Here is a 19,934-nt window from a genome sequence, read left to right as displayed (position 1 = left end):
ACTGGCGAGTTTTGCCGAGATCTAACCGACAAGTTATTGATTTTATTGGAGTGGTTTTACCCAAGAGGCTGTGCCGGTAAAAGCTATGAACTTGCTGTTTTGCTTTGAGGTGGTGGATGTAGTGTTTTTCTATAAATTATGTTATTTATCGCCTGATCTTACCTCCTCTTGAAATAACACAGTGAGAAAATTTTCAGATTTCCCAATTTTATGGTGTTTCGTCTAAACTGTATGCCATGCATGTCGTTGAGTGCGGAAGGTAATTATTTGTTGGCAGTATTTTGCCTCCAATGTGAGAAAGGTTAGGCTTATGGCGACAGGGTTGAGCCTGAATTTAGAACCAGGTAGGATCATGCAGAGAGTATTATTTATTTATTTATTTATTTATTTATTTATTTGTTTGGAATTCATTCTTTTCTTTAATTCTTTATTTGGGTGGAAAAGAACTTCGGAAGACTTTTGTGGGAAGATTGCTTCGTTGAAGATCGATGCTGCGAGCATTTGCTTGCTGTATGCCGACTTTATATTGACTTAGCAAAAATATTTTTATTTTGTAGCGAAAGGGACAACCTCTTATAAGGTATCGATAGGCAGCACATCAGCCAAGCCAAAGAGCAAGCCTGCGCCTTTAGACGTAAGTAAAAAAAACCGTAATGTGAAAAGGAATGAATGAACGTCATGCTGTTAGAATTCCAGGAATAGCATTCAGGGTTCATTGGATCAGCCAAAATATAAACTGTATATATAGCAGCTGAAAATCGGCAGCAGCGGCAGTATGTTGGAGCAATTATCAAAGGTCTATTTAGATAACAGCTTTTTGGGAGAGTTCATTCAATCACTGTGTGTTTTAAAGCAAATGAACAGATAATATTTGGAAGACACTTGAGATGCAATTTGGAGCTGATATTAAAATTTTTGTTTCAAACTCCTGTAAGCTTATCATATCACAAAGATTTTTTGTCTTTATTGAAGTGAAATTTATTTGGCAGCCCCAGTTATAATTAGTATGCATACATTTTCTGACTATAGTAGTGCATGTAATATTTAATGTATGGGGTTGTGTGGAAATCTTTCCTGTTTTGTTTCAAGTTGTTAGGATAATAATTTATAATAATAATAACTAGTTATCACTGTCTCAAATTAAAATACCGTATCATTCATTTGTTTGTTAGTTCATTCCTTCACTTCCCATCCCTTGACGGAGTGGAGAATTAAGTAGCCCTGCTTTCTTCTTTGATGCTTGTTCTCAACTTTGTTTGGAATTTCTAAGAAGGAATAAAAATGAGGCCTCTATAATTTATTTTAGTTAATCAAGCTTAGAGACTAAACTACAAATTATACCATGTGCATGGGTATTATAAAATTGTTATCTATGTACATTTTCTACACATCAGCTGTGCCATGTGCATGGGTATTATAAAATTGTTATCTATGTACATTTTCTATTCATCAGCTGTACCACCAGAGGCCCATTGATAAAAATAAATTATCCCTGAAAAACCAAAATAGAAGGCGACGGGCCTCTGGTCGCACGAGCTGAGATATTCATTTCCATATCATCAAATTGGGACAGAATTTGTCCTAGTTCGCTGATTGGTTCCTCAGATAAAACAACAACTCTGATTGGCAAGCTTAAGAAAAGTGTGGTTTCCCAGCTGACGAACCGATTTAGATAGAAAATGTAAGCATCAATATGGCGGCTGCTTTTGACGATCGTGAATTCTTTTGTGCATTTGGAAGTGCTGTTCAGGTAGCTCTGTGGTCCACATTTTCTGATATTGCTGCATTAAAACCAGTGCAAGAAGAAGCGTTGTTGGCTTTCCTAAAACAGAAGGATGTGTTGGCTGTTTTACCAAGGAGTTGTGGTAAATCCTTAATCTTTCAACTTGCTCCAGCAATTTGCTCCTAGCTACATTTTGAGTAGTGACGGGAGTCAAAATTTGTCTTCGGCCAGCAGGACGGAAAGGTGATTTCGGAGCAGCCTTCTTTGCGATCGGACTTTGTGGAGAATTTCCATGGCAACTCTTTGTTCGTGTTTGCATGCTGTTTTCGACTAGTTCTCTTTGCATCTGAAATGTCTGATGTGCTTGATTTCTGAAAATTTCCAAGGCTCCATTTAGGTTTTCTAACTTTTCCAACTCTCTTCTGCATTTCATACACAACCGTGAAGAGGCATCATCTTGTTTACAAACAGGAAATCCCAAAACAGAGGATAATCGCGCCACAACATTTAGCTTCTTTGCATTTTCGGCATAAAATAAATTTAGTTTCCCGTAGCCATAAATTATCAAACTCGTGTTACAAACCCTGCCAAAATCGTCGACAGATGAGCGAACAATTTTAATTGGCGTAATAATGTTCCTCAACATTTTTCCAGCGTACCTATAATTTCACGGTTTGCTGCAGCAGGTGCGATTGTTTATCGCGATCGGATGTCAGAAATGTCAAAAATGATAACAACCAGGCACCATGTCTCCCCGCCAATCGAAAACTGGTTTGGTGGGATATCTGATACATGAAACAGCATGGAAATGAGGTTCAGTATTTGTGCAACCAGACGTTATTTTTTCCTCTTGGTGCTTTGCGTCTCGCTTCCGTGGCTTCGCCGCGTAATCTCCCTCTTTCAAACGAAAAATTAACCTCGGGCACCCAGAGTAGTACCATGTGCACAGGTATTATGAAATTGTTTTCTATGTACATTTTCTACTCATCAGCTGTACTTTAAAAAGCTTGTGTCAATGTAGCTACACTTGACCCTCCCTTAAGCAACCAACCAAATTTGAAGCCTACTACATGTGTGTGATCTCCTGTGAGAGGTTGGTTTCAACTAAGGAGAGGACAAATGTCAGGATGTGGAGATTATGATGTCTTATTAGCCTATGGTAGCATGGAAAGCTATGCATAACTGCATATTATGGTCATAAGGTGGTAAATTGTGATTATCTGGATGAGTGGAGTCCTGAAAAGGACTGTTTGAGGTACCATTGATTGATATTTCCTCATGCTATTTGACTCTCTAGGTTTTACTTACTCGAACGCGAAGCGACTGACACAAAGATTTTTATTATAACCGAACGACGGTTGAACTCAACTGAACTTGAATAATAATGAATAGCTTAAATATCCCTAGTGGTTCACACATTCTGCACGCATTATTCATAGCTTAATTATTCTGAGTGCTTCACACATTCTGCACGCATCTAGTATTACAACATCCCCCTTTCTTATTAAAAAAAATAAAACAACTGAACAAAATCAACTGAAAGTTCCTCAAAGTTTTTTTTTTAGTGTTCCTACAGCTACACTTCTGCGATCAGTCTTTTTGGTTGTCTAACAGTTCGTCTTGGTCTAGAGGCTGCAATGCTGGGATGGGTGTGGTCTTGCGCACACTGCGTCGGCAATGTCTGGCTGACGGTTTTCGTCGGTGGTGATGCTGGCGCAACTGACTCTGGCGGAAGGGCAGGCTGCCCTATTAGCTCTTCTGATTGGTCGCTCTGAATTGCAGGACGCAAGTGTCGACGGTTTCTGAAATATTTCGCTCCAGATTCGGTCTGCACTTGATAACGTCTGGGTGACCTGTCAGTGGGTTGCTGAATCACTGTGGCTTTCTGCCAGACTGGCTTATTAGGATCCAATTGCACGCGAACACTCTGGTATTGCTTCAGATCCTGAAGCTGCTTGGCTTTCTGATTGTAGTAATCTGCTTGGGTCTGTTTCTGTGCTATCTGCGCTTCTCTGCTCTTCTCCAGATTAGGATGTAGATATTGATGAATGGGAAGTAGTGCTCTATACTTGCGCTGGGTGAGCAGTTCTGCTGGACTTAGTTGACCCGGTCTGATTGGCGTGGATCTGTATATCAGCTTGCAAGGTGTGGATCAGAACCTGACTCTTCTGCCTTTTACATGATGTTCTTTGCCGTTTTGACCATGGCTTCAATGAAACCATTCGACTGAGGGTACCTTGGGCTTGAGTGCTGCACCTGGAACCTGTATTGAACAGCGAATGCTCTGAACTCCTCAGATGCAAATTGAGTTCCTTGATCTGTGTACACTACTGCTGAAATCCCATATTCTGCAAATATTGTCTTGAGGAGATTAATTACGTGACCTGACGTCTGATTAGACAGTTTCTTCACAATAGGAAATTTGCTGAAATAATCTGCAACCAGTAGGTAGTGGTGGGAATGGTGTTCAAATATGTCGACTCCGAGCTTGACCCATGGCATGCTGGGTAGGTCATGCGGTATAAGGGGTTCCTTCTGCTGAGCTGTGTTTCCAACATCTAGATCGGATGCTCTAATCTCTGAGCTACTGAGGACTTGTTGGCAAGCAAGAGTCATTTTTGTGGGTTGGACTTACGAACTGCATCACGTGACTGCATGACTGCGTGATGCGGTTCGTAACCCACAAAAATGACCCTTGTTCGCCAACGAGTCCTCAGTAGCTCAGAGGTTAGAGCATCCGATCTAGAACACAGAGGGCCGTGGGTTTGAATCTGGGGCTCAGATTTTTTCAGTGTCCTCTTATGGTTGATTCTTTACATCTCCCTGTATTTTCTTTTATAATATCATGCAGTGACATAGGTTGGTTGGTTGGAGGCTCCTTCATGGGCGAGACATTTCTTGCGATTAATGTGTCTGCGTGATGCAGTTTTCCAACATCACATAAGAAAATGATTTCCTTGACATACAAATTTTCTGAAAACTTTGTTGTAGAATTCCAAAGTCCATTGATCACGAATTTCTTCTCTTGCTTCAGCACAACAGAAATGAATACTAAGGAAGAACTTACACAATGTGGTTACCCCCTACATTATGCCCCCTCGCTTCTCCATGTACTCCACAAAATTGCTGAAACTCAAACTTAAAGGTGTCGTATATAACTAAAATTAACTATTTAGATTTGTGATAAACCTGTTGTTCATTTATACGTGTTGCTTTCTTTTTCAAGATGTCTCGCACACAGTCCTTTACATCAGCTGACAAAGACAGAGACAAGAATCCTTCAACTCCACGAGCAAAGCTGGGTCATCGTAGGGTGGATGAGACTGGAGAAACAACATACAAAAAGGTTAGTGGAAAGCCAAGCCAATCAACCAAAGAACACCAGCTGTGAATTCTTCAAAATAACTCTATACACCTTGAGATTACCGTATTTTCTCGATTAAACGCCGGACCCCGATTTAACGCCGGCTTCGTTTAAACGCCGGGTCAAAACTGCCAATTTTTAAATAAATGCCGGGGGCGTTTAATCGGGGCCGCGGCGTTTGATCGGGGTCCCAGCATTTATTAGGGGTCGAGGTCAAGGACCGATTACAAGTAAATAGTAACCTCTTGAATGGCACTGTTACGACATACCAAGTACGGTATGCTGTTTTGGTATTTTAATAAACGTTCAAAGGAAAAATACCGGCATAACATAACTGGGATAGTTGCTGCACAGCGAAATAAGATATAGCAATGAATCCGTGTTCGTGTTGTATTATTAACGCACTTTCTTTCTTGTGTTGTAGTGCTCACTGTCGTTTGAATTGCGAGGATCCCTCCAGCGTTTGTTTATAAGTTGTTTCAGTCTTTTCATGAGTTGTTCTTTCTGGGTGGAAATCGCGCATTGCCCAGTAATAGGGACTTCAACGCCACCTTGTCCAAATTGCTTGCTCGATAGTTTTTCTGTCTCACTTTACCTCAAATATTCCCTCCATGTTTGATGAAGAAGAGAAGAGTCGATGACAGCTCGATAGGTATATGCCCGACATTTATCCTTTCATTACCAGGTTCATGCTCACGATAAACAGCCACTGCACATGGGTCCTACTTGTTTTCTTCATGGCATACAGTAAGACCTTCACCGATCGTGATATCTTTCCAGTGTTTTTCGGTAACCTGGTACCCCCGCACACAGCAATCAATTTCAAATGTTTCCTTGGTTCTTTGATTTTCTATTCGTATAGTAGCGTATTAGGATAGAGCCCAAATGGTGCCGTATGTACTGTACCATAATACTGTAACTTCGGATAATCCAGGGAAAAATCGTCCAGCACTGACAAACTGCCCCTAGATTTCCGGGGATCGGTAATAAGAAATCAACTAGGAAAAATGGCTGAAATCGCATTTCATTATTAAATGCCGGACCCTGATTAAACGCCGGCCTCAAAAAAACGCCGGGTCAAAACTGCCAAATTTTAAATAAACGCCGGGGGCGTTTAATCGAGAAAATATGGTACACTTGAGCATAGTCATACACTGTACCTCACCGAACCATTTCTTTCCCTCAAAATACACAAGTATTCGCAAAGCAAAACTATTGCCTTGCTACACTCAAAACACTTTCCTACTGAAGGAAGCGTTAGGTGTGAACTTGATTCATGCTCCAACATTACAAACTGACTTTATCATGCTTCTTGTTCAAAGTAATAATTTTGTTGATGGTGGTGGTGGTGGATGATGATAATAATAATAATTTATTTCTGTTCGTGGATTTCTGGGTTCTCACTAAGTGTCGGCAGCCAGGTAAAAAGCCAACTACTGTGCTTTGGATTTTAAGTCGCAGACATCTTGTTAAAAAAGGCGTAGACCTGAGTCAAATGTAGTACTTCACATGAGCCAAACTCAATTCAACTAAGTTCGTGTGAAGTTCGGCGTTTGACCCAATTACAGTAAGTTCAGCTGATTGTATTTGGATTGGCTAAGAGGTCTTCATGCCTGGTTGAGGCGTGAAGAATGCTAGAGCCTGAAGAACAACTGGTTACTTTTAACAACTTGATTGTTTAGTTTGCTCTACATTTGATTTTAATTTAACACTAAAAGTTTGCAACCTGGAAAAATACAGTCAAGGCTGTATATCTGTATGCATGCATCATTTTGTTGAATGATTATTATTTTTTGTTTTTGCCAATTTTCTTAGACTCCCTCATCAGCGCTTATGTCAGCAATTCAGCTTGGGATAGGATTTACAGTGAGTGTCTCTACACTTTTTCTTAACTAAACTTTAAGTCTTTTTAACAAGTGCATTTTTATATCAATAAACTATTATACAGTACAATGTAAAGCTTAAAATCTCCACAGATATCCAATCAGGCCAGGCATCACAAGCATTTTTAATTAATTATTTCAGTAACTTGAAAAATAATGTATATATTATATTTGAAACACATATCATAATAATTATTATTGTTTGAAGGTTGGAAGGTTATCTGCCAAACCTGACCGTGATGTTCTGATGCAGGATTTTGCTGAAGTAGAAACTGTGTCATTTCCAAGGTGAATACATGTTTACTAAATTACTACACATCCTGTAAAATGGTTTCCAGAATACACTGAAATAAATTGTGTATTATTTAGAATTTCATTGATTGGATTCTAGGAGCTATTCTGTGAGTGTGTATTGTAGTAATTGTACTGTGTTGTGTTATGATTGAGATAATACCTGTAGTTGAACAGTCTCCATGTGCAACAACCTATCTAAAACACCAAATGTTGCCCAGTCAAAACCCTAGATAGTAGGAACCTCTCAAAGGCGGCTGCAACCACCTTTTGAGGTGATGCCATCACAATTTTTCATCATTTTTAACCTCTTAGAAGCGACCACTTAACACATGGTTTAATCTCCACGTCCCGCTGTATGTACTACACTACTCAGAGTTTACGAGGAACTTTTAGTGACAACCTATCATTGCTCATACTGAAACTTGGAAAATGTATGCATATAAATTCTCTTTGTATAAGTACATGTGTCAGACCTGTTCCTGGAAGAGACCCCCTCTGGTTCGACGCCTTGTAAACGACCACCTCTCGTAAGCGACCACTCAATCTTGGCATTTTAGGTGGTCACTTATGGGAGGTTCGACAGTTATAATTATTTGGTGTTGTGCTTAGGGGTTCAGGCCTCCTTGAGAAAAATGCGATGGCTGATGTAGATGGCCAGCTCTTCCATGGTATTGCACCCAGCATCTCCAGTAGTATATTTTATGTTACACTTGATTAAGTCAGGAATTCTGTCTCATTAATTTGGCTTTAAGATTTCAGATAGACCTTGAGAAACAAAAATTCTAACAGCCATAAAAAGCAAACTGTATCAAGGTTTCCTTTTTGTTGCATCTTTTACAGTGATGGAACAAGAGAGACCCCATCTCATCGTTTTAGTGATTTTAAATTCAAAACATATTCACCTGTTGCTTTTAGGTAAGTTTTTGTTAAAATGTATTATGTCTCATGTGTTCCATACTAACATTTATAGTTTACCTACATTACATGTCACCAAGATTCATCACCCTACAATAATATCCCAGTATTATCTAGTTATCCTTTGAACTTACTAGAATTTCCACAATCTTGTCCTTTTCAGGTATTTTCGTGATTTATTTGGAATGAATCCAGCTGAATTTATGGTTAGTAAAAGTAAGCAGAGCTAACTAATGGAACTTAGACTTTTGTCCAGAACTGTCCAAGCAAAGTAACAAATCTGTCTTATAATAATTATAAAAACCAGCATATAACATTTCTCACATCTATACTAGTGTCATGTAATTTGTGTTGTGCATTCTTACAATGAACTGAGATGCCCATTGCAAAGTCTTTGGTTGTGATCAGCTATAAAGCCTAGTTTTCATATGTCGGAGAAATCCAGACAATCAGGGATTTCACCATTTCCCGACTGTCCCAGATTTTGCCGAGATATCGGGAAGTCGCCAGACGTCTGTCCCAGATTTGAGGTATTCATCAGTGACGGATGCCATTTTTATATGTTGGGGGGAAGTGAAGAACTGGAGCGAAGGAATTTAGAGGATTGGTAATGAGCTAAAACTGTTGCCGACATCCCCAACAGTACAAATTTGAGTTTTCATATGTCGGAAATGATCACCGACCATCACAGAAATCTGGGATGCGTTGTGAAAATAGAAACACTCCCGATTTTCCTAATTTGTCTGTGACCATCCGAGATGATGGGGGATGTCTACGATTTCCAGTTTTCATAAGTCGAAAAAGTCTGGGATGGTCAGGAAACAGTGAAATCCCTGGATCATCTGGGATTTTCCCAACATATGAAAACTAGGCTTAATTATTTTTATAAATTTAATTAAATTTACGTAATGTTTTGAATTAGCGACAATAGAATCTGGGTGTGATTGAATTCTATAGAGTCATGTACATTGTGCGTGTCCTATCGTCACCAAGTAAGGAATTCCTCCAAGAATCCATTTTTTAATTTCTTACTAAAAATGAGACTTAACTTATCCTTACTTTAAAAAAATTTGAACTGCTTTATTAAATTTGTAGATAAATTTTGCATAGCTTGACTATCAACAGTATTTACATGATTTTTTTTTCTGTACATGTATTTCTGTAGATGGCTCTGTGTAATGAACCACTGGTGGAACTTGCCAATTCAGGAGCGAGTGGTGCATTATTTTATGTTACAAATGATGATGAGTTTGTTGTCAAAACTGTACAGCACAAGGAGGCAGAGTTTCTTCAGAAACTCTTACCAGGATACTACTTAGTAAGTGAAGGCTTATTGTGTTGTATATATACTGTACACTTTACAAATCAACGGCAGTTTTCTATGGTCTATATATACTCTTACAGACCATAAAATGATGTCAAAAAATGTTCAAAACTCAAGTGGAACTATGAGCCGCAGGCGAGTTGTTTCACTGCCAAGTTTTGGACATTTTATAGCCTCATTTTATGGTCTATAAGAGTATACACCATGGAAAACTGCGGTCGATTTGTTTTTTACAATAACATGGAAAAAGTACGAGCAGAATTGGCTATTTTTTTCGTTGAGAAAGCGTGCGCATTACATCTGGCATCATTTTTATTGTCTGTACTCTTATAGACAATAGCTAGAAGCCAATCAGCGCGCAGGAATTTGGACAGTTATTGTAAAATAATCAGTTGATGGTTACTGGCATTACCACCCGACCCCCCCCCCCCCCCTTCCCCCACCCACCTCACATTTATATTTACTAAGCTTCTTTAACAGTCAGAAAAGAAATTAATATTTAACTATTTTAGGCATCAGAGGGGGACATGCAAATAATTTAAGGCATTGCTCAAAGTAGTTCAAGGAAATAATGATGATTTCACCATGCCTTTCACAGTGTAATTATGGCCCAAATAAATGTACGCTGTGCAAATTAATTTCAACAATAGATTACCTTCACAGCATCCTTTGTGATGACTAGGACACCATACAATGAAGCACATATACAGCAGTATTCACTGATTATTGCAGTAATACATCTTAATATCTTTGTAGAATTTGAACCAGAACAAGAGAACGCTGTTACCAAAGTACTTTGGCCTGTATTGCTATCAGGTATTTGTTTTTTATTGCTCCCTATAATAAAAATAAACACACCAGTTCGAAAGTTTAATTAAAGCAAACACAGAGAGACCACCTTATAACAGCTTGTAATAGCTTTTAGTCCTCTTCTGTTCACTGCAGCTGTGACTTTTGTCCCTGTAACTGGACTCAGGTTTATAAGTCAAGAATGGAAATTGTCAATCCAGCCAACCATCCATCCATCAATCCATCCAACCAACCAGCCAGCAGGCCATTCATCCATTTGTTATGTTATTTTGTTTGTTCATTGATTCGTTCATTCATTCATCCATTCAATGGTATAATTATTGCAAACCTCTTTTCTTTTCCTTCCTTCCCTTTTCTTATTACTTTGTTTAAAGTACTTGACATTGTGCATATCACTAAATATGTTTGAGTTTCTGTTGCAGAACCTTGTCACAAATTTCAGTTGATATACTTTTCCTGTAAACCTGAGCCGGTTACAGTACATATATATATTACATAAACTCCCATTTGTTAACAGCTCTTAATGAAAAATTCATTATTTTTCTCAACAGTGTGGAGGCAAGAATATAAGATTAGTGGTGATGAACAATCTCCTACCTCGGGAATACAAAATACATTTCAAATATGATCTTAAGGTAAAGTTATCCTCTTCCACTGAGCACTAGTATTTGATTTGGATACATGTTGTTGTATTAGTAGTCTGGCGTGATTTAGTTACAAACTGTATGCTGCATTTTGACTGTTTGTAGCAGTACTTGAGGCAATTATAATAATGGAAGTCATGTTTTTATATCCTGTGGCAGCAGATGTGAGATCTGGCCACAGTACTTTAGCTGTAGTAATAAAGAGAATAATGTTTAATGTTTGGTATTTGTTTTCCTCCTCTAGCAGGCGTTCTGCATTCATTTGCTACTCTCCATGTTTAACTTTTACAATGTACAAATGTATAAACCATGTCACAGTTGTGCTTTCACATTGAGATCTCAGATGATTATTCATCAGACAAATGGCAGAGGCCAATATTACTATATGTCATCAAGTCTCAACCTTTAGGATTGTGGCTTTATGTGTATTCATCCCTGCATCATGTTTATGTACATGTACATTTATTTTTTATCTGCAGGGATCAACATACAAAAGAAAGGCATCTAAAGCTGAAAGAGCAAAGGAAACACCCACATTAAAAGACTTGGATTTCTTAAATGATCACCCAGAGGTAGCTCTGACATGACAAGTACCAGTATTTAAACCACACAAATAATAAAATTATTGTATATATATATATTAATCTTTTGAAACTCTAGCCCCTTGTGCTATAGTGAGGTGGATACCACTGACATACAGTGTATATGTTGTAGGTTAAAATGAATCCAGGTTAAAATGATTTCAACCTAGGTTGATTTGTATTTTCCTTTGTTAAGGTTGGGTAAGTTACATTTTAAACAAAGGAAAATACAAATCAACCTAGGTTGAAATCATTTTAACCTGGGATTCATTTTAACCTACAACATATACAATGTACATTCCTTGTGTTAACATAGTTTATTCAGGTCTGATATGGGGTATTTAAACTGTACTTGGAGTGGTGTCGTTACATAGCCTGAAGTTGCAGCTAAGGGCTGCTATGTGCATTATACTAAAGTTCAAGTTACAGCATGTACTGTTCACACACAAGGGCTGCTACACGACAGGTAAAAAATGGTACGGATCTGATGAAAAGTCCATAGGCAACTATGGACCCAAAACAGCACAGTTATTTCTTTACAGAAATTATGAGTACTGTACCACTTTTCAATGGGTCAGTAGCATTTTTTACCTGTCATGTAAACGGCCCAAAAATGGCAGTTCTCAGAAATACAATGATGGCAAGACACCTCAGTTAACATGCAGACACTTGCAATACATTCAAGAATAGTGTAATGTAGCAAATATGTGACATTGTCATTGTATTTGTCTCTTTAGGCAGACTGAATTGCCTCTACAAGTGGTTTGGTTCGAAGTAGGGGCACATGTTTAAAGATGGAACTACTCACTAAGCTTTACTCTTGTTTACAGGGCCTTTTTCTTGAACCTGATACGTACACTGCTGTGATGAGGACAATACAAAGAGATTGCAGGGTATGTAATGTATAACTTACAACAATTTAGTAGACATGTTCCCATTGACATGGATGGTATCAGGTTAATGGACCACTCTTGATATAGCTATCAGAGTTAGACAATATTATTATTATTATTAATATTATTATTATTGTTATTATTATTATTATCATCATTATTATCATTATCATTATTATTATTATTATTATTATTATTATGATTTTGACCAATGATTATTATCGATAAACAACTGGCTAGATTTTAGGATGAGAATGAATTTCTTAGGTTTTTTTTTTCCTGTCTTTTCTTAATTTTCGTAATTTTAGTTGTTTTTAATGACGATATAATCCAATTATACTTTTAATAAGAGTTGTTTTTTCGTCATTAAGGACCGTATTTTAACTTCCGAATATATTTGGTGATGATGTGATCATATGATTTTTTATTACGAATGAGAATACTATTGTAACTTGATAAGATTTGTTTTTTTTTTCTTTTTCTTCAAAAAAATTGTACTTGAAAATAGTCTCTTTTTTTTAATCGCCAAGAATTGTAAATAGGTTTATTATTATTATTATTATTATTATTATTATTATTATTATTATTATTATTATTATTGTTATTGTTATTGTTATTGTTATTGTTATTGTTATTATTATTATTATTATTATTATTATTATTATTATTATTATTAGAGACTGTTCTGAGACAAACATTGCCATTGTTTATGTTCAAATTAGTATGTTTGTTTACTATTGGCAGTAATCCAGCTAGATTAGATATTCATATGTAAGCTTCAGAGACTCAAAATACATAAAATAGCATCTTAATATTTTCTTGGTGTGTTTCCTCCAGGTGTTACAAAGTTTCAAGATCATGGATTACAGTCTCCTTGTTGCTATTCACAAGGTAGAGGAGACTGGACGTCCTCGAGTCAAAAGGTCGTTTAGTGAGCCATCAACTGATCACCCAATGAAACCTGATTCACCATCAGGTCTCATGTCTCCATCCCCTGACAGCAAACAAACACCTTCCAATGGACAACAAGCAACCACAGCTGGTAGTCCAGGTAGGATCTTTCACATATAACCATGGACATCATGAATCTTTGAAGAAATTAGCTGTAAAAGGAAAAATGAGGGTCAAAAACTGCAGTTTACAGAGACAGTGTCCTTAACAGTTGTCTCTTTATCATTTTCAAACTGTGAGGTTTTGATCAATTTCATTTCCATTGTACATTGTAGTTCCTAATGCCGAGTTTTCTTTTAGATTTTGTCTGTCAACTGTGTCTTAGTAATCAGTGCGATGTACATGAAAATGGTTTTCTCACTTCAGACACAGGGCACTGTGACATTTGGCAAACAAAAACATTTTCTTCTTTACCTTTGTTATTTTCAAGCCATACCAAGGTTACAGTAGGTGACAGGCTACAGTGTAAATTAGTTTAATTTCCTTCAGAGGATAGACAATCACCCCTTAAACGTGCACGAAGTCTGAAAGCAAGGGAAGGATTCAGCTCCGCATGGGAAGCAATTACTGTGGGAGATGAAACAGAAGAGAGACCGTGAGTATTAAACCCCAGTATATTATACAGCTTGTCCTAACTGTCTAGTTTTTTATTGTTGTTTACTGTTTAAGCTTTCTGGACAGTGTAACAATGACATTTTAGACCTTTTAGGATATTTTTCAATATAGAAATATTATTTATTTATTTATTATTATTATTAGTAGTATTATCATTATCTTCTTCATTATGAATGACTTAGTTGTACATGTTAAAAAAAAATCCTATTGAAAAGTACAAAAATAACCAATGCTAAAATGGCTTGATGGCTAAGTTGGTAGAGCACTGTACTAGTATCACAGAGGTCATGGGTTCAATTCCTGCTCAATCCTGAATTTTTTTAAAGGTGTTCAAGTTGCAGACGTAAATGTGATTCTCTCATCCACAGTTCAAAAATATAAAATTTGTACACTGTAAATTTTCACTGCCATTTATAAATGCTGAATGTTTCTCTGTTGTGCTTGTGTTTCAGGGTGGGAGGAATTCCAGCTCGTAATGCAAAGGGTGAACGGCTTCTTGTGTTTCTTGGGATTATAGATATCTTGCAAAGTTACAGGTAAGGAGAAAATCACAGTCTATTGAATATGAGCAGGTCAAACCCAGTTGCAAACTTGTGCAGGGTCATTATTTTTATGTGGGTAAAAACAAAGTCCTCAATCATTGTTGCACTATACATGTACATGTTCAGATTAATATGTTTATTTCCTATTTTGCAAACAGAATAGTGAAGAAATTGGAACATGGTTGGAAGTCTCTTGTTCATGATGGGGTGAGTAATGACTAATTTTTGACATTAGCGGTTTAGTGCAGGAAGAGAGGGGTATTCCAGCAAACCATCTCAGTTGTTCTTGGTCATAACAAAAACGAAACAGTAGATTAGGAGGCATACTTGATCATCCTGAGCAACAAAGGAGAAGAACAATAATTGAGATGGTGTTTGAAAATATCCTTGATGTCTAACACTTCTAAGGGAAAGCCCTTAGGTATCACACTTGCACTTTCCTATGCACAATCAGAACAACAATTTACATGGTGCCTTTCGTGAAAGAATCTAGTGTGCAGTGATTTGGACAGTCCGTAAATTTTCAAGAGTGAAGTGCATATACCTTCAACTCTCTACAAATCTGCACTGAAGAATGCAGACAGTCTTAACATATAAGCTGAACTAGCGCCACATTTCATAACAGTAGAGACCTGGTCTCTCATCTATAGTCCTAATAGCCTGTTTCTTGTTCATTCTGTTTGCTTCATAATTACTCTTTTATAAACTCTTGTTCATTCATTGTGGCTTTTTCTGTCATGAATAAAATTTGAATAAAATGCTATCTTGATTTGGCAGGATACAGTGTCAGTTCACAGACCATCTTTCTACTGCACAAGGTTTCAAGAATTTATGTCCAATCACGTTTTCAAGAAGGCAGCAGGTACAACACTCTGAACACACACACTGTACTTTTATTTGTTTTGTTTTTTTTTGTTTTTTTACCCAGTTACTTAAACTTTCAGAAGAGTTCCACCTAACTTTACCCTGGGTCCCAGAGACTTTTCATGCATGGTGTCCGGTGTCAGTCAAGTCTTTGTTTCAAAAAAAGCAATCCTATGATGTGACATTTCTCTTATTCTATGCATCATCATTTGTCACAATGTCTCCACTAATGTTCTTGCATAAACTTTGTGAATTATCATCCTCTGTATTTTCTTGCATTGTACAATTTCTCGTGGGTTCGGCCTCCAGCCAAAAAAGTGTTCTTGCCACGCACAAGAAAAAACCTCTGGTACCCAGGGTAACCTAATTTAGAAAAGCTGTTTGATTATAGCTACTCAAGGCAGGTCACCTTCTGTCCAAATTTACTTGACTCCTTGTACAACTTGTTGGAAGTATAACATGCAGGCAGGCTACTTTTAGTTAACTCAGGACAGGTATCTTTTGTAATATAGTGCTGACTGGAATGCAAGTTTCCTCTTTTGAAACTTGAACCATCAAAGTAATGAGAAGGGAGTTATAAATGCTATTTGCAAATTATGTATTGCCCATAGCAGGCCCATACCTTTATTCCATGACAAATTATTGTTGTGACCCTTTGCTCTGTACATGTGGGTCTGATGATTTTGACTTTGCTATTCTTTTCTCCTGCTAAGCGTGTCATGATCTACGTGTCTGAAGCTCTTGTTTTTGTGCTTTCAGCGAAAGTATCCCCTCGAAAGCGAAACGTGGGCGGTTCTGTGAACCGTGTTCGATCTATGACTGAACATGACAGAACTCAGCGGGAAAGAACACTAACTAGTGAAAGTATTACATCTGACAAAGGAAGACCAAGATCATTCTCGGGATCTGATAAACAAATAATCGTCAAAAGGCCTGCAGTTACTACAGATGACAGCCACACTGCATCTGAAGATACCAATACAGAAAAGAAAGTAGTGCTTGTCGGTAAGTAGCTTTCATTAGACCACAAAATCAGTTCCACCTTGGACTCTGTAGACCCATTGTCGTGCTGGTGGGCTGCAGAAAATTATTTGTCTGAGTAGTTCTTATTCGCTCAAAAATTGTGTTAGTGGCATTGTTTTTAACACTGGCTTATGGTTTAGTATAGGAACCTCTAAGTTATAAGTAAACCATTTTGAGTAACCGTAAGTTTTCCTGTTAGATCCAAAAGAGGCTTCATCGTCTGTAGTGGAGAAATTGAACTCAACTGAGACCCAGTCCCCCAGCACATCTCTGATCAAACAGGAGACCCAGGCTGCCAGCACGTCTCCAGTTGAACAGGAGACTGTAAGTAACAATACCAAATCAAATCATCACATGACCGCTGAACAGCCAGCATCGACAGCACCAACTGCAAATCATGAATCATCAGATGAGGACAAAGAAAATACAATGCAAGAAAATACAGAGGATGATAATCCACAAATTTTATACACAGAAAACGTTAGTGCGGACATTGTGACAAATGATGATACATAGAATAAGAGAAATGTCACATCATAGGATTGCTTGACTTTTCAATGAAACAAACATTCAGTCCATTCACTGTTTAAACGATATGTGTCAATTGCAAAATTAGAACGATGTATTTTTTGAATGCCAGAAAACAAGTTAGTATATTTTACCAAAAAGTTAGAAGTTAATAAGATGGAAATATGCTGTGTAACAATAATAAAAAGATTGAACAGGTGGCCTGTTTATAGTCCTTGGTAACACTTTGGAAATGAAATTTTTTCTGCAAGAGAAAAATATATCCTCAAAGGAATGTTCCGGTGTTTGGTATTACGAAGAGTTTCTTGCAACAGCTCATTACGATTTTAAGATGAAATGGCGCCTGATGTAGGCTACATTTTGTAGGGATCATTGTTTTTGACAACTTGGATAGTCAGTACAATCAAATAAAGTGGCATTGCAGGCTGTTAAAAACAAACTGAGATGCAGCAGTTTGATAGAAAACACAGTTAAATGTAATGAAGGGTAACAATGTGAGGCTTGATGGAGAATGAAATGAATTCATTTAAATGAGTGATGAAGTGATATTCGTGTACTCTTTAAGATGTGTGTAGGTAGCTTGATGATTTACCATATTGAATGAAATGAACAGAGGTAGTGTATTGAGAGTCACTGACAGTTGCAGAGTAGGAAAAGAGAGTCCTCGTCATTCCAAGAAACAAAGTATTGCATACTGTTTAATTTTCTGTTTAACCATGTCATTTGCAATCATGTCATTTTTGAAACGTGTATGCTTCAAGCGATCAACCTGTTTTTATCCTTTCAAATGCATATATATTCATTCAGTTACAGTTGGAAAGCTTGCCCTTTAGTTACAAAACAGTGTTAGCCTAGAGAGATGAAATTATAAAATAACGCCGAGGATAAAACAAGCCTAGAGAACTTTCAGTTTGATTAAAGTGTCATAAAGCTAGAGCCCAGTCACTCATCTGATAACTTCAATGAATCGAATTAAAGAATTCTACTAACAGATTAACTATCAAAACTGCATATTGATTTCCATAGGCCTGCCATTATGTCGATATCATAACTTGTTAGATCTACCTGAGTAAGCTTTTTGGTAAGGTTGGTGAAATCTACAGATCAGCGAGCCTTGATAAATAGATTCTTTGTAAAACATAACAAGTTCAAACCGAGAACTTTCAAGTTGGAAACGTAACAGAAATGCAATAACTTCATTTGAACTGAAGTAAAACCGAGAAACATAACAGAAATGCGATAACTTAATTTTGAACTGAAGTAAAACCGGAAAACGATTAACTGGCAAACATAAGAAAAAAATTAAAATGTACTTAGGTGCCTAGAGCAAGCTGGCTGCTCAGCATCGGTGTCAAATAAACTCTTAAAATTTCCCTTACACTGTCAAAAAGCAGTTTACTTCTATGTTTTATTCCTTTTAGGATATGGTGAGTATATTATTTTAAAATTCCATTTAAATGTAAATGGCTATAACTGACAGTTTGTTTCTTGATTAACCACAGCATCAACATATAAATTTGACTCATTAATGTCTTTTCAATAACTGTACATTAACCATGCTACATGAACTTTACCGACAATTATCCAGTTTTAAACTCAATTGCTGTGACCTTTGTGCTTGATTATTTATTGATACAGCTATTTCAATTAACGTTGTCGGATAAAAGCTTAAAGCTTAAAGACATCTTAAAAGAGCCTGACACCTCAACCACTTGATAACCTAACATTTCTTTCATCCAAATGGCTCGCCATCGTATATCTTCACTGGACGGACGAGGCATATAGCTGATTTTGTTGCACTTATTCATAAAAATATCCACAGAATGTTGAGGTCTTGTATTACAGCTTTATACTTTGATCGGACAACGTTAATTGAAATAGCTGTATACTGAGGAGAATAATGATGGTGATCAGTTATTGTAATGAGATATAACGTGTCATACCCACAAGCTGAACTAAATCATGCATGTTTTAACCAGTTTTGTTTGTTTAGAGTAATCAAGACTCACTAATTTCTCACACGTAACTACCGAAGGTTTGTGTTGCAGTCATGTTTCTGTTTGATTGTTTTATTATTTGATTTGTTTTATTACTGTTTTTCGTTTGTGTTTTTGTTTTCTGTGTTCATGAGTTATTCTGTTTCTTTGTAACATTTGTCTGAATTGAAAGAAATTTGTAAGGGGAGAGAGAGGGGGGGGGGGGGGGCGGTGGAGGTGTAGCCTTGACACACTCTTCGTACTCACTCTCAGTCCCTTATCTTACCAAATCTTCTGTTTGTTCAGTTTTGTTACTGTCATTTGTTTCACTGAAAACTTTTTTCAGGCGCGCGCTACCCACACTTCTCTTCGCCGTCAAGTTAGTTTCCAACTTCCAGAAGTGGAAGCAGAGAACGAGGTGGAATAACAGTACAGCTGGTCCACAATGCACCTGGCTGCAAAATGGGGCTGACACGTGATTACTGCACTTTGATGGCTATTCTTATTCGTTTAGAAAATTTGGACTTTGTTATTATGAGATAGTGTAATCGGATTGTTATGCTAACCAATCAAGTGGTAATACTGAGGGTTTTGTTTTCTTTTGTTTGTTTTTTGTAAAAAACAAATAGTCAATTCTGCTGCCGAGACGTGTTACAAGTCAGACTCGGTTAATTCGTCTGTGCACACAGGCGTGAATGTTATGGTTTTCTGTTTATAAGTTTATCATTTTGAAATTTTCGACTGGCAATCTTTGGTCACCGCGAAAGCGCTGTTAAACCGTGTTCTCTAATGAGGCTCACTCCCCTCTTAGACAGATACTCCACTGAGACGTGCTCGGGTTACTGTTCCGGATGGCAGCGATAGAAAAACACCAAACAAATGGCAAAACTTCATCAAGCTTTGATGGCCGTCTGGCCAACTCAAGTTTCAACCATTCCGCAGGAAAACTTGTTTTTTAAAGTCCAATGCGTCGTTGAATTAGTTTTTACAAAACCATTTCGTGT

The 19,934-nt window shown here is 37.3% G+C and overlaps 1 protein-coding gene across 3 annotated transcripts; it reads left to right on the top strand.

The window, feature by feature from the left end:
• Positions 1-85: 85 nt before the first annotated feature.
• LOC146453414 (phosphatidylinositol 4-phosphate 5-kinase type-1 alpha-like) lies at positions 86-19,490 on the top strand. 3 transcript variants are annotated; one of them, XM_085096509.1, is made up of 21 exons: positions 172-344; positions 558-634; positions 4,950-5,069; positions 6,903-6,953; positions 7,179-7,258; positions 8,105-8,179; positions 8,343-8,385; positions 9,345-9,497; positions 10,260-10,319; positions 10,865-10,948; positions 11,437-11,529; positions 12,369-12,431; positions 13,269-13,482; positions 13,872-13,977; positions 14,450-14,533; positions 14,698-14,746; positions 15,317-15,401; positions 16,163-16,408; positions 16,626-16,750; positions 18,948-18,989; positions 19,277-19,416. In XM_085096509.1, exons 1-20 carry the CDS (start codon positions 311-313, stop codon positions 18,978-18,980), a joined length of 1,875 nt encoding a protein of 624 aa, XP_084952635.1. In that variant the 5' UTR covers positions 172-310; the 3' UTR covers positions 18,981-18,989; positions 19,277-19,416. The 3 variants fall into 3 exon arrangements, with proteins under 3 accessions (XP_084952633.1, XP_084952635.1, XP_084952634.1); XM_085096508.1 differs by lacking the exon at positions 18,948-18,989 and having other exon boundaries at positions 19,277-19,490; XM_085096507.1 differs by lacking the exons at positions 18,948-18,989; positions 19,277-19,416 and having other exon boundaries at positions 86-344; positions 16,626-17,154.
• The last annotated feature ends 444 nt before the right edge of the window (positions 19,491-19,934 follow it).

The sequence above is a fragment of the Pavona decussata genome, unplaced genomic scaffold (assembly GCF_977016875.1).
Source record: "Pavona decussata unplaced genomic scaffold, jaPavDecu1.1 SCAFFOLD_330, whole genome shotgun sequence".
In the NCBI taxonomy this organism is placed as follows: domain Eukaryota; kingdom Metazoa; phylum Cnidaria; class Anthozoa; order Scleractinia; family Agariciidae; genus Pavona; species Pavona decussata.
Note: the sequence above shows the minus strand (reverse complement) of the source record. Positions and strands in the feature narration are given on the sequence as shown.

What these genes read in the sequence shown, in the direction of transcription:
- LOC146453414 (XM_085096507.1), top strand. Translation starts at nt 311, where the DNA reads ATGGCGACAGGGTTGAGCCTGAATTTAGAACCAG. An exon ending in GCAAGCCTGCGCCTTTAGAC is followed by an intron (nt 635 to 4,949) that starts GTAAGTAAAAAA and finishes TTCTTTTTCAAG; the next exon opens with ATGTCTCGCACACAGTCCTT. An exon ending in TCTTAAATGATCACCCAGAG is followed by an intron (nt 11,530 to 12,368) that starts GTAGCTCTGACA and finishes TCTTGTTTACAG; the next exon opens with GGCCTTTTTCTTGAACCTGA.